Source organism: Astatotilapia calliptera, chromosome 7 (assembly GCF_900246225.1).
Source record: "Astatotilapia calliptera chromosome 7, fAstCal1.2, whole genome shotgun sequence".
NCBI classification, from domain to species: Eukaryota; Metazoa; Chordata; class Actinopteri; order Cichliformes; family Cichlidae; genus Astatotilapia; species Astatotilapia calliptera.
Genome location: NC_039308.1, coordinates 67,498,522 through 67,512,913, shown reverse-complemented (window position 1 = coordinate 67,512,913; position 14,392 = coordinate 67,498,522). Strand labels below are relative to the sequence as shown.

The window sequence follows — 14,392 nt, the reverse complement described above, 5'->3', positions numbered from 1 at the left end:
TGGGAGCAGCTGTTGTTGTGGCGCCTTAAACCGACGCTGTCTTTTCCTCCCGTCTCTCCTCAGGCTGTTTCAGTCTGTCGCCCAGTGCTGCATGGGACAGAAGCAGGCCCAGCAGGTGATGGAGGGCACCGGTGCCAGTTAGCCTGTGTACCAGCCAGCTCGTAGCCCCCCGGAGAGATGCTGTGGCCTTGATCCACCCCCCTCACCACCCCACACATACACACCTCCCTCTTTACTGTTGGCACTGGATAAACTGGCAACCATAGTCATTTGGACTGTGGATGAAAGGACTACTGCTCATGGATCTAGTTAGGTTTTTTTTCCCTCCCCCTTTTTTGTCATATCCCTTTGGAGTTGAGATGAGATGGATCGGGACATGCTGTTTAATATACTTTTTTTGACGCTTTGATGTAAATATTGGAGGAAAAAAAAGGGGAAAATAGGGGAGTAGACAAGTGGAAAGCAATGCACATGTCAAATAAAATGTACCTTGACATGTAAAGACATGTAAACATATTTTCACTCACTACCAAAGTCCTCTGTTTGCTTCCCTCCCACACATCCTTTTTTTCCTGGCTTTTTTGTTGTTGTTTTTCTTCAGCGGCTGAACGGTAGAGTGACGAGAAAAGCTGCCTACTTTCATTTGATTCCTTTTATCTCCAAGTGGGACAGAAAGATGTAGTTCTCCCATGTGGGGTGGGGGTCTACTCCTGGTGTGTTGGTGGAGAACGTTTGCTGATGGTTTGTCCATTTGAAACTGGCTCTGGAAGTCTCTCCCTGGCACGTGTAAAATTATGCAGTGATGGAAACCTTGTATCTTGACAAATTTGTATAAAGATCCAAATTGAAGAACAACAATAGAAGGACCAATACAGCCCATTTTGTAACATTTTGAATGTTTTGTAAATGTATTGGTCCATGTGTTGTATTTTGTAGTCCTTTCTAGTTTGCCTTTAGTTCTTGCTACTTAACTGCAGTATGCATACATACAGTAAATAAAGCATTCAAACTGCTATTTCATCTGTCTTCTTTCAGGACTGCATGACTAAGATTAACAAAGTGGGACTAACTGTATTAGCAGTAATAAGTTTTCAAGCATGTTAGTTTTTAAATATTAGGAAGCCAGAAAAATGGACTCTTTGAACCAAATGCTTTTTGTAGTCAGCGAGTTTCTGGCCGTCTGTTTGCTAAAGAGTGACCAGAGTTCATTTAAATTTGAACTGTTGTCCAGAAAACATTTGGCTTATTCATATGGGCAGTTAGTAATTTCAGTTAAGCATAAATGTCTTTGCTTTGTAGCCGGGCTTCTTGGTTGGCGCACTCTCAGTCCAAATACTTCACTGTAGACGGTGATGCTGGTGCAGCAGCAGTTTATAGTGGAGTCTTTGGAGTTGTTTCTAAACATAACCGGTTTCCTCACATCTGAGGGCAACCATTTGGGTTGGGTTTGAACTGATCATCTAGGGATCTGCAGATGTTTAGGTGATGGTTTAAAGAGAACTTCTCAGTTGGAGAAGGTCCTTGGACTTGGTATTGGTCAATCTGATGTCAAATCCTGTATATGCTGCCAAAGAGAAACTACCAGTTGTAGACTATCACGATTGTTAATGAGGCTTGGCTGTGTCACGTTAAGACGGCACCACTTAAACAGATTTAAGTATATGAGCACTGCTCAAAAGATCAAACATCAAGTCAAAACTTCTGGGAAGTTAAGTTATCAAACGGGGTTGTAAATCAGTTTCAGCTGCTTTAGAATAGAATAGAATAGAATAGAATAGAATAGCCTTTATTGTCATTGTACAGAGTACAACGAAATTGGAGTGCCACTCCCTTGGTGCAAGTTTCAATAATAAATATAAATGTAAAATATAAAAAGTACAAAAAAAACAATCGTAAGTACTCAAACAATAGTAAGTACAATATATACAGGATAGCAGCATTAATATGATGACAGTATGAATAGCAGCATAATATAATGACAGTGACGGTATGGTATAGGTTCAGTTGTTTTTGTGCTTATTTACTACGGTGATAGCTCTGGGAAAGAAGCTATCCCTGAATCTGTTTGTCCTGGTTTTATGTGACCTGTACCGTCGGCCTGACGGTAATAGTTCAAACAGTTGGTTGCTGGGGTGAGAGTGGTCCTTGATGATATTGCCAGCTCTGCTGAGGTACCGAGAGTTTGCAGTGACCTCCAGGCTGGGCAGAGAGCAGCCAGTGATCTTCTGGGCTGTGTTGATGCCCCTCTGCAGTACTTTCCTGTCTGCAGCTGAGCACCCTGCATACCATGTTGTTATGCCGTACGTTAGGATGCTCTCTATGGTGGCTCTGTAAAATGTCACCAGCAGCCTCTCCTCCAGGTTGTTCCTCCTGAGCACTCTCAGAAAGTGGAGACGCTGCTGGGCCTTTTTAACCACCGCTGTAGTATTTGCAGTCCAGGAGAGGTCATCAGATATCTGCACGCCCAGAAACCTCATGGAGTGTACCCTCTCCACACAGCTCCCGTGAATGTAAAGTGGGGCCGGGTCTGCTCTGCCCTTCCTGAAGTCCAAGATAAGTTCTTTAGTTTTCGTGGTGTTCAGTTGGAGGTTGTTAACTGAACACCACTCAGTCAGTCTGTTGACCTCATCTCTGTAGTCCGACTCATCCCCCCTTGAGATGAGTCCAACCACTGTGGTGTCATCCGCGAACTTTATGATGGTGTTTGAGAGATGGGTAGGGGAGCAGTCGGATGTGTAGAGCGTAAACAGGAGGGGACTCAAAACACATCCTTGTGGAGACCCGGTGCTGAGTGTGATGGTGCTGGACCGGTGGGGGCCGAGTCTGACAGACTTAGTCTTAAAGTTAACAACAGGTCCAGAAAGGGCTGTGCAATATGACAAATCTCATATCCTGATTTAAGACATGTATCGTCCTGACGATATAAATCACAAAAATGTAACATTTTCTGTAAATTCTGTGAATCTCGGGCAGCTCGACTTGTGTGAAGTGTTTCCAGCTGGCGTCCTTTACCTGGAGTCGAGTGTTTTAACAGATCATGAAACTATATTTTTAGACACAAGTTGTAACGGCCGACATTTTCTTTCAAAGTTTGAGTCTAAGGTTTTTTTTGGGGTTTTTTTTAGCACCTGACGGCTTTTGCTTGTCATCCGTAAACTCTCTGCATTCTTTCACGTGATTCAGTTTCTTTTGAAAAGTCTCAACAGGATCGTGAGCTTTATTGTGAAAGGTTTACGTCAAAAAAAAGCAGAGCCACGCGATGGTTTTACTGTCGTTGTTGCTAATGACAACACGTAAAAACAGGCGCTTGTCCGTCCGTAGTGTGGTTATATTAAATATAAGAGAACTTTAAGAAATTAATATAGCTGCTACAGTGACCATCAAAACGATGAAAAACTATTGCCGTAAACAGTTTGTTTCGTGGTGTCGTAAAATAAACGATAGCTGTTTTTATATCGTCATCCGATATATATCATTGTATCGAACAGCCCTAAGTCCAGAGGTAACAATGAGCCAATGCCCAAAACAGGAATGATTTCACACAACTGTGGGGAACTCCAGGCCTCGGGGCCGGTGTCCTGCAGGTTTTAGATCTCAGCCTGGGTCAACACACCTGAATCAAATGAGTTCATTCCCAGGCCTCTGGAGAACTTCATGTTGAGGAGGTCATTTAGCCATTTAAATCAGCTGTGTTGGATCAAGGACACCGGCCCTCGATGCCTGGAGTTCGTCACCACTGATTTTACAGGTCGAGGCCACTGACATTTATTTTTTGACCAGTTCAACATTTGGCTCAGATCAGTATGCCTAACAGGAGACATCTGGACCCAAGATAGCACATCAATACATGCTGATGCCAGAAGGTTTGCTGTTCCCAGCACCATCTGAAGAGAGTGAGAGGAGAAATGACCTCCACCAGAATGTTCCTGACCAAACAATCAGAAACAGACCTGCGGGTGGCTGGAGGGTAGGGCTGCCACGATTTGTCGACTAGTCGCGATTACGTCGACTATCAAAATCGTCGACGACTGATTTAATAGTCGACGCGTCGTTTGAAGCTTTGTAAGATCACAAAAGACGCAGGAATAAGTGGCAGGATTTAAGAGTGTAATAACGGACTGAAACAGAAGATGGCAGCATTGCATGTACAAGGATGCCAGCTACCATTAAACCCCGAAGAAGAAGAAGCAGCTGTGTCCCAGAATTCATAGCGCGGCCCAGCGCAGTTTCCAACAATGGCGGCAGCTAGTTAGTTTTAATGTTACTCTTATTATTCTTTCTGGGTCACAAAATAAACGTTTAACATATTTTCAGGCGAGAATGTAGCTGTGTAAACCTCAAATATCTGCTCAGTTTATCAGGACACCACATATTTTCAAAAGCGCTCCGACGTTTTCGGAGACATCTGTTACCCACTAGCTCGTTAGCGAGCCGGGGGCTAGGCTCACTAGCACCGTGAGAACACCGGACTCCCCGCAAATCGTTTTCAAACCAACCGCCGTCTTTCGCTACTCAGGTTAAATATATATGAGTCACTTAGATAACTTAAAATGTTATTGTTTGGCTTTTTTTTAGTATTTTATTTGTTCCTGAGTAAATCAGTTTGTCTGAGATTAAAGTTTTTACACAGCTGAATAAACATCAAGCAGACAGCTGATCATCAGAAGTGTGAGATGCTCGAGAATATACTCCGGTGTCCTGTTATATTTTAGATAGCAAGGAGTTTATTAAACTTCACCGAAACAATCTGCAAATGTCATTAAAATTTAATAAACTATCATCTTGTCTTTATTTTTAGTTAGCACATACCTTAAACACTTAAAGCTGTAAGCTAATGATAGTTATATAAGAGCAGATGCTGCTGGTGCAATAAGCTGTAGTTTTACGTCCAATGGATGATGATCTGATTAGTCGACTAATCGTAAAAATAATCGGTGACTAGTCGACTATCAAAATAATCGTTTGTGGCAGCCCTACTGGAGGGTATACCAGAACCGGTTGTTTCTTTGATTTTTCTGATGAGGATAAGACATATGAGCCTCAGTGGTTTGGAGAAAATCCAAAATAACTTTTTAAAACTAATTCCAGATGTATGCTGTACCGTGACACGACATTCATGGTTAGAGCCTGGTCAGTTCTCAGTGTAATAGTTTTACTACATTTTCCTTCACTGGACAGTGAAGTCAGTGTTGGTGGGAGCGAGTCCGAGTTAAAGCGGCTCACGTTCTGTATATTAATACTTGATTTTGTTTTTGCGAGATGTTCTGATGAAATGTGAAATCTCAATATTAATAGTGAAGAAAACAGTCCAAAAAAGCCCCAAACCATCTTGTAAGACATTTGTTTTATTAACCGTGTCATCTAAAAACGATTGCGCACACATACGATTAAAAACCTTGGCTGCGGTTCCCGTCAGAGCCGAACTCATGACTTGGTTAGCTCCATGAGTCCATGCAGGATGCTCTTCTGTCCATAGCGTACTTGCAGCGCCTTCCACTGCCTGCAGCTCAGTCCCGCGAGTGCCGCCTTATCCTCCATTAACGCCCGGTCGACATCCATGACTTTTTCCTCGTCCTCTCCGTCTCCGTAGGACCTCAATGTCAGATGGGCCGCCTCATAAATCAGTCGTTTCCATGAAGCCTTTAACTCGGAAAGACCCTCGTTGGAAAGCGCCAGGGATATCTTCTCATCATCCTCGTCGTCTTCTTCCCATCCTTCGTTGTCTTTAAACTCTGAAAGCTCCTCCTTTGACATGCACAGCACCTGAAAACAAAGTCAATCAGCAAACAATCTTATCTCAAACGGCGCTGCTTCAAGTGTTTGTCCCGACTGTTGTCATAAGTAAAAACAGACGATAACTAGCGCTGTTTTTACGCGCTCCCTCACCTTGAGCGCCGTATAGAGCTCTGTGTCTGTAAGGCAGCCTTGTTTACCAAAGACAAAGGCTGCTTCCTCTTCCGTCATCTGACACAACACCCCCCACTGCTCCTCAACCAGCTGCCGGTCCAGATCCGACTGAGCACCTGGGAGGGAAAATGAGGGATGTCGTTCACACCGTCACAACGCTTTGAAACAAAGCTGTTATCGTTGTTATCGTTCACCTCGTGCGGCAGCTTCGTAGACTTTAGCGACGGGGATGTCGGCAGTGTCGTTGCCGTTGCTGGAACACGGCTCGGTGAAGCCGTACATGTGAAGCAGCTGCCAGTTGGCCATCTGCCCGTACGTGTTAAACACCTCCTGGCCTTTATGAATAGGGCGCACGCAGACCATCTTCAAGCTATCCTGAAAAAATGTTGCGCAAATTCATTGTTCAAAACTAAAATTTGGAAACACAGCGACTCTATTCTACGCTTTCCTGATGATTTCATGACCACAATCCCTCGTTTCAAGCTAATTTTATACATCATGGCCACATTACTGTCCAAGCATACACAGACAGGTGCTGTACGAGTGTTTCGCCACCTCTTGCTTGTCTTGGACATCAAAAACTAATGGGGGGCATCACGCTGGCTTCTCCCATTTTTTATCTACAGTATATGATTTTCAAAGGTGCAAAGCTGCCACAACAGATGTGTCTCCTCACTTGTGTGAACTCCAGATTAGCATTGTGATTGGACACATGGTTAAGCATGTCAGCCATGGGAACCATCATTGGTGGGTTGGGAAGCTTCTCCTCATCCTCATCCTCATCGTCGTCATCCTCATCTTGTGGCTCTTGGAAACTGCAGACGAATGGAGAGACGGGATGGGAAAGAAGAAACAAACACACATACTCGTGCCCTGCTGTAACTGTCTTATGTATTTATGCATGCTAACCTGTAGGCCATGACAAAGGCCACAAGCTGTGTGTACAAGTCCAGAGTGTGTGTGCCAGGGTTCCAGAGGTCAGGATGTCTGGTCATGAATGGCAGGACCACATCTGTGTACTCCCGCTGGATGTTAGCCAGGTCCCTGTCCACTGCCTCCGGCACACCTGTTCCCTTCAAGAGGCTGCCTCTCTCCTCTTTAGACCTGAAAGGATGGACAGCTCAAATGTTTTCCTCCTCTTTCCCATAAGAGAGGAAATAAAATATTAATTTAACACTATTTCATGTACGGTAGTATAATTTAGAAAGACTAAACAAAGATACAGTCACTTTCTTTCAATAATTACCTGCAGGGTAATTATTGAAATAAGATCAGGCCAATTAAACAAATGCAAATTAGCGGCTCAAAAATTGGCACGTGCAGTTAGGAAGGACAGACATTTGGACCTGATGTGTGTGGCTCAGAGAAAATCTTTAGCAAAAAAAGAAATTACATGGACATTGCTCTGTGTGCTCACTGCTGAGAAGAGACGTTTTAATTACACCGACCTCTGTGCAGAAATGTGACTAAGCTCAGTTTCAACAAAATATTAGAAGAACAGAAAGGAAAGGGATTCTGCTCTTTCATTAAGTGAGCTATTTAAACAGGTTTGGAAACAAATAACACAACTCCAGCGAGCACGCCGATGTACGCGCCATCGTACCAGGGAAGTAACACCACACCTCTGGATAGGATGGGAGCCGAAGCGTGTTCCTCACCAGAACATGGGATGATCCAGTGTTTTGAAGTCTGTCCACAAAGAGAGGTAGGCTTTCCAGTGGGACTGTGAGGATGTGTATTCATACAGCAGAGCCAGCAGCAGGGGAACCCAACCCGACGAGCTCTGCAGAGTCGACTGCTCTGTGAAGGAAAAGGGAGAAAGTTACAAACGGAGGGATGCAGGCAGGCAGCATCTTTGCAGCGTTGCACGTCACCTTTTTCCAGCAAGGTAGAAACTTTGGTTGTTCCCTGATGGAGGAGAGCTGATCTGGGGATGGTGAACAAAACCTCCCCGTCCTCTATGTCATCCTTGGCCAGCATCCCGTACTCGGCCACGGTCCCCTCTTTACTCACGCACACCTACAGGTACAAACGTCAGTCCTAAACCAGGTCTTAGTGCTGACTAAGAAGCTGTAAATGCAGTCGCACGACGCCGTAACAAACCTTACTGCTGAGCTCCAGGCCGACTCCGTCACACCACTGTAAAAAGCTCTGCAGAGGGCTCAGCTCTGAGCCATCCTCCACCTGTCAGCGCAGAAACATCAGCAATACGAACAGGCACGTGTTATCTAATGCTATCGTGCACGTGGTTTCACGCGCTTCTAAAACGAAGCCACGTGATTACAGTTAGAAGAAGGTAACTGTGTTCCTTGCATCAATGCTAAGTGATAAAGTGAGCTGAATGGCGGCACGTTTTAAGTAGCAGATCACGATCGACTGCGTAAACCCAGCGTGTGCACCACAGCATGTTACACGTACACAGAAACACGCGGCGTCGTGTTTGCTGCTTAAAAACAAACCGGATCAAACTGTTACCTTGGCTCGTTTCGCTCTTGCTGCCATCCCGCAGAAGTACACTCGAAGCTAACTCGAGCATGCGCACTGTGAAACATGTGCAGGTTAAGTTTGGCCCACGCGGTGACTCGTAGTACGAGAAGTGCGGAAGTGAGAGGCTTGTGAAATGGGACGGACTAGCCTTCGTCGCGCTGTTCAGGTTGCCTAGCAACCATGATACTAACCGCGAGAAACGTTTCATACAGCTTTGTTTGACAGAAATGAAGGAGAAAAATGTGTTTTTGGTCATTCATTTCTGTCATGACATCACTTTGATTAGTTGAGTATCTGAGGCTGAGACCACAGGACTGTAAAACATGATTGTTGGGCTTCATTTCTGTGCTGAACAGTCATTTAAGATTAGTTGGTAAATAACAATTAGCTAATGTTGTTCATGAGACTATCATCTCACTGTGGTAATATAAATATAATATGGCCAATATTATAGTATTGTCAGGATTATTATGAGATATATCTCTATCTATCTATCTATCTATCTATCTATCTATCTATCTATCTATCTATCGATTTAACCTTTGTATGGTGTTCGGGTCTGTGAGACCCGTTTTCAGTTTTTCTCAAAAGAAAAATTAAACAATTAATTATTTTTTCAACCTGAAATTCATTGGCTTTGGCTTATTTTCTGTGAATCAGAATCAGAATCAGAATACTTTATTGATCCCTGGGGGAAATTATTTTTTGTTACAGTGCTCCATTTTAAACCAACATTAAGACAAGACAGACAATACACTAACTATGAATAGTACAATATATACATATATATACATACATACATAAGTCACTTATAAATAAATATTTGGAAAAGAAACATGTGTAGTTGTAGCAGCAAACAGTGTGTTAAGTGGATGCGTTGTACAGGGAGATGGCCACAGGCAGGAATGATTTCCTGTGTCGTTCAGTGGTGCATCATGGGTAATCTCAGTCTCTCACTGAACGTGCTCCTGTGACTGACCAGCATGTCATGGAGTGGGTGGGAGGTGTTATCCAACATTGTCTTTATCTTGGACAGCATCCGCCTCTCCGACACCACCTTGAGGGAGTCCAGCTCCATCCCCACAACATTGCTGGCCTTACGGATCAGTTTATTAAGTCTGTTGGCATCTGCGACCCTCAGCCTGCTCCCCCAGCATGCAACAGCATAGAGGATCGCACTGGCCACAACAGACTCATAGAAAATCCTCAGCATTTTCTGGCAGATGTTGAAGGACCTCAGTCGCCTCAAAAAATAGAGACGCCTCTGGCCCTTCCTGTAAAGTGCTGTGGTGTTTTTAGCCCAGTCCAGTTTATTGTCAATGTGTACTCCAAGGTATTTATAGTCCTCCACAATGTCAACACTGACCCCCTGGATTGAAACAGGGGTCAAGTGTTTCCTGGTCTTCCTGAAGTCCACGATCAGTTCCTTGGTCTTTGCCACGTTGAGCTGCAGATGATTCTGCTCACACCACGTGACAAAGGAGTCGACCACAGCCCGGTACTCTGTCTCATCATCCCTGCTGATGCATCCAACCACCGCAGAGTCATCAGAGAACTTCTGAAGATGGCAGGTCTCTGTGCAGTGGCTGAAGTCTGTGGTGTAGAGGGTGAAGAGGAAGGGGGAGAGGACAGTCCCCTGTGGTGCCCCTGTGTTGCTGATCACCTTGTCAGACACACACTGTGGGAGACGTACATATTGTGGTCTTCCTGTCAGGTAATCAACAATCCAGGACACCAGAGAAGCATCCACCTGCATCGCTGCTAACTTATCACCCAGGAGGGTCGGCCTGATGGTGTTGAAAGCACTGGAAAAGTCAAAAAACATGACCCTCACAGTGCTCGCCGGCTGGTCCAGATGGGTGTAGACACGATTGAGCAGGTAGATGATGGCGTCCTCTGTTCCGAGACGAGGCTGATAAGCGAACTGAAGGGGATCCAGATGTGGTCTTACTATGGGTCGCAGCTGGTCCAGGATGAGCCTTTCCAGGGTCTTCATGATGTGGGAGGTCAGTGCCACGGGCCTGTAATCCTGGGGGCCACTGGGACGAGGCGTCTTTGGTACAGGGACGAGGCATGATGTCTTCCACATCACCGGGACCCTCTGCAGACTCAGACTCAGCATAAACAGTTTATGAAAGACTCCACACAGCTGGGGGGCACAGGCCTTGAGGACAAGGGGACTCACTCCGTCTGGTCCAGCAGACTTGCCTGAGTGAAGTCTCCTCATTTGCATCTCAACCTGGTATTGAGTGAAGGTGATGGGTGGGGGAGGGGTGTCAGGAATCTCACAGGAGGCAACATGTGAAGAGAGAGGCTGGCACAGTGGTGTGGCTCTGGATTCCAGGCTGACTGCAGGTGAGGTTGTGGGGGTGGGAGCAGACACTGTGGTGTCGAATCTATTGAAAAACAGATTCAACTCGTCGGCTCTATTCTCACCTCCCTCAGCTCCCCTGCTGTTGGTTGGCCTGAATCCAGTGATGGTCTTCATGCCCCTCCACACCTCTCTCATGCTGTTCTGCTGGAGTTTCCACTCCAGCTTCCTCCTGTAATTGTCCTTAGCCTCTCTGATCTTGTCCTTTAGTAACACCTGGACCTTCCTCACCTCCTCTTTGTTGCCCCCTCTGAAAGCCCTCTTCTTGTTGTTGAGGAGGGCTTTGATGTCCTTAGTCACCCACGGCTTGTTATTTGGGTAACAATGAACAGTCTGAGCTGGAACAATGGAGTCGGTGCAGAAAGTTATGTAGTCTGTGATACACTCAGTAAGCCCATTGATGTCCTCGGCGTGAGGCTCACAGAGTGTTTCCCAGTCGGTCACCTCGAAACAGCCCTGTAGTTCTGCTAAGGCCTCCTCTGACCACCTCCTGACAGTCCTGGTGGTCACAGGTTCCCTCCTCACAATTGGCACATAGCGGGGGGTGAGGTGAATCAGGTTATGATCTGACCTACCAAGTGGGGGGAGGGAGGAGGAGCTGTATGCATCCTTGACGTTAGCATACAGTAAGTCTAAAGTTTTCTCTCCCCTGGTGGGACAGTCCACATATTGTTTGAATGTTGGTATATTGTCCAGTGATACATGGTTGAAGTCACCCGAGATCACAATAAAGGCACTCGGGTGCTGAGTCTGTAGCCGAGCTATGGCAGAGTGGATAGTGTCACATGCAGCTGTGGGGTTAGCAGAGGGGGGAACATAGACAGCCACCAAGATGACGTGAGAGAATTCCCTGGGTAAATAATACGGCCTGAGTCCAACAGCACACAGTTCAGTGTCGGGGCAACAAATCCTTTCTTTGATTGTTATGTTGGCAGGGTTACACCACCGGTTGTTAACTAGAACAGCAAGCCCACCTCCTTTACGCTTACCGCTAGCGATGCTGTCCCTGTCCGCCCGAACAGTGTGGAAGCCTTCCACGGAAGCATTCTCATCGGGAATGTCCTGGTGCAGCCATGATTCGGTGAAACACATCAGGCTACACTCTCGGTATTCCCTCTGACTCCGTACCAGTGCTGAGAGCTCGTCGATTTTAATTGCCAACGATCGCACATTACCCATCACGATAGACGGCAGACACGGTTTAAACCTGCTCCTCGCTTCGAGCCTCCGCTGTCTCACCGTCACCTTTTTTCTTCTCTTCTGTCCTTGACCTCTGCATCCCCGATGTGTTTTCCTCCAAATTTCAGCTGGTACTTCTGCGGGCCTGGCCAGCGAGCCGGTGTTCCAGATCAACTGGCGTTTAGATCAACTGGCGTTGGTCGAACAGATGTGTGGCAGTCTTGCGTTTCAGTAGTTCCTACCGACAAACCAGCAAAAAAACGCCAAATGTGTCATCTGTGACACTTGTGAGGTTGTCTCAAACACACTCCGTCAGTCTTGATGCTGTTGAACAACAAAATGTTTAAAAATGTGGCGAGTTTACCTGGTGATATCCTCATGCGCGACGCGATCGCAAAAACAGCAAACAAGTAACACCACGCCGATGTTGTTCACAGGACAGCAAGAGTAAACGATCGGGAGACTGTTGTCGTCGTTATCGTTCCACTCGCACGGTTTATTTCACCGAATTCAGCGTTTTTGCTTTTATAACTACAGCGAGCAGTTTACTTTGTGCACTAACATGGAGTCGAGTCAACCAGCGCCACCTCTGGCCAAGTGCCACAGCCTACAGCCAGATCAACTGGTGACACACATCTGCAGCACGTTTGAATTCGTGTCATGCACATTTGTACCTTTCAATTGTGTGTTTGTGCGTCATGCAAATAAACCATTGAAATGAATGAAATGATATCATATATTCCTTATTGGCCTACATTTGTTCAAAATCCCAAATTATATACACAAAGTCATAGAAATCACCACTCCAATTGGTCATCATGATTTTGATATTCTCTTTTTCCATAACAATGAAATACGCCTTGGACAAATATGACACATCAATATTTCATTAGTGTTGTAACATCACATCCTGTAAGCATCGTTTGTCTGTGTCTGTTCCCTGGAAATTAATATTTCCAGCCAATAGGCAATTCATCAACATGGCTGGAGTTATATACAGTCTGTATAAGTGTGGTTAATCTAATGACCATTTGTAAGGAGACGGCAGTTACTGTGAATTCACAGCAGTTACACAGTGATTAGTAATAAACAGCCAGTGAGAGTGAGTGGATTTAAGAAAGTCAGTGACTCAGGTGTGTCGCTTGGTTTGTCATCTGTTTGTGAGACTGGAGGGGATGTAGAAATCTTTTGTTTTAAATCGTAGTTAGGAAGATGCCTGTTTGAAAACAAGCACTTTCTGTGAGAAATGCAAGAAGTACATCTGCAGAAAGCACACAGTTACATTCTGTCCATCATGTGGACAAAATTGAAAATGTTGAGCATTGAAAAACTGAGAACGTTGGGCAAGTTCAAAAGAAATGTGTTTGTAAGAACGAAAAACCAAATTGTTCCTAAAATAGTTATGGAAAGTCTAACTGTTGTATGTCTGTGTTCTACATGTTTATCTGATGGAAAATAAAGTTGCTATTGTTTTATTGCAGTTTTTGGATAATTCTGAGTGGATTTACACAGTACGGATCTAAATGACCTGCAACAAAATCAATGTCATTTTTTTGTTCTTCAACATAATTCAAGGGTTAATTTCCAAAACTTGCTTATGATCTTCAATTTGTGGCAGATCCACTATCACACAGCAGCTGGAGCAGTTTCAAATGGAGGTCAGTCCACTACTACCATAGCCTACTACTAGATTAACTTGTGACACATCTGCACCTGCTGCTATGATCACATTGAGTAGAGGCTGAGTGGCTGCACTTACCCCTGGTACATCCAAATCTGCCCACAAACATGTTGACAGATGCAATGGCAGCAATGTGGATTGTCAACACTAAAAACAATCAGTAAGCAAAGACAACAGGGATCACTTTTTTCTGTTTATTTAGCACCCACAACATTTGTCCACAACACTGTGTGGTACCACTTTCCACAGAAGGTGCATTCAATCTGCAAGATTGAATGAGATTGTCAGAGTCATTGTCTGACTGTTTATTACTAATCACTGTGTAACTGCTGTACATTCACAGTAACTGCCATCTCCTTACAAATGTTTATTAGATTGACCACACTTATGCAGACTGTATATCACAACCAACTCTGAAATGTTCGTTTGCAGAGGGAAGACACAGGCAGACTATGCTAACGACATGTGATGTTACAACACTGGTGAAATATTAGTGTGTCATATATTTGTTCACGACATTTTTCTTGTGGGCAAAAGTATTGATATCAGGATGGTGATTCTTATGTGTATGTCATTTGGCATTTTGTACAAATGTAGGCTGATAATAAATACATGATATCATTTCATTCATTTCAAAGGTTTATTTGCATGACGCACAAAAAGACACAATTGAAAGGTACAAATGTGCATGACACGAATTCAAACGTGGTGCAGATGTGTGTCACCAGTTGATCTGGCTGTAGGCTGTGGCACTTGGCCAGAGGTGG

The 14,392-nt window shown here is 44.8% G+C and overlaps 2 protein-coding genes across 8 annotated transcripts in view; one reads left to right on the top strand and one right to left on the bottom strand.

The window, feature by feature from the left end:
* Window positions 1-1,015, top strand: part of cnot1 (CCR4-NOT transcription complex, subunit 1) — a 30,948-nt gene extending 29,933 nt beyond the window's left edge. For all 7 annotated transcript variants that reach the window (XM_026176808.1, XM_026176811.1, XM_026176810.1 and 4 more), the window contains exon 49: window positions 64-1,015. In XM_026176808.1, the coding sequence (XP_026032593.1) occupies window positions 64-142 (79 nt within the window). In that variant the 3' untranslated portion in view covers window positions 143-1,015. The remainder of the gene's footprint in view (window positions 1-63) is intronic.
* Window positions 1,016-5,325: 4,310 nt separating this feature from the next.
* Window positions 5,326-8,480, bottom strand: setd6 (SET domain containing 6, protein lysine methyltransferase). Its single transcript, XM_026176804.1, has 9 exons — window positions 8,383-8,480; window positions 8,011-8,091; window positions 7,782-7,926; window positions 7,566-7,707; window positions 6,817-7,011; window positions 6,584-6,722; window positions 6,102-6,282; window positions 5,887-6,023; window positions 5,326-5,763 (listed from the first exon to the last, which is right to left on the bottom strand). Exons 1-9 carry the CDS (start codon window positions 8,407-8,409, stop codon window positions 5,425-5,427), a joined length of 1,386 nt encoding a protein of 461 aa, XP_026032589.1. The 5' UTR covers window positions 8,410-8,480; the 3' UTR covers window positions 5,326-5,424.
* Between the last annotated feature and the right edge of the window lie 5,912 nt (window positions 8,481-14,392).

What these genes read in the sequence shown, in the direction of transcription:
- setd6 (XM_026176804.1), bottom strand. Translation starts at nt 8,409, where the DNA reads ATGGCAGCAAGAGCGAAACGAGCCAAG. An exon ending in CAAGAGCGAAACGAGCCAAG is followed by an intron (nt 8,092 to 8,382) that starts GTAACAGTTTGA and finishes CTGCGCTGACAG; the next exon opens with GTGGAGGATGGCTCAGAGCT. An exon ending in GCCTGGAGCTCAGCAGTAAG is followed by an intron (nt 7,927 to 8,010) that starts GTTTGTTACGGC and finishes TTGTACCTGTAG; the next exon opens with GTGTGCGTGAGTAAAGAGGG.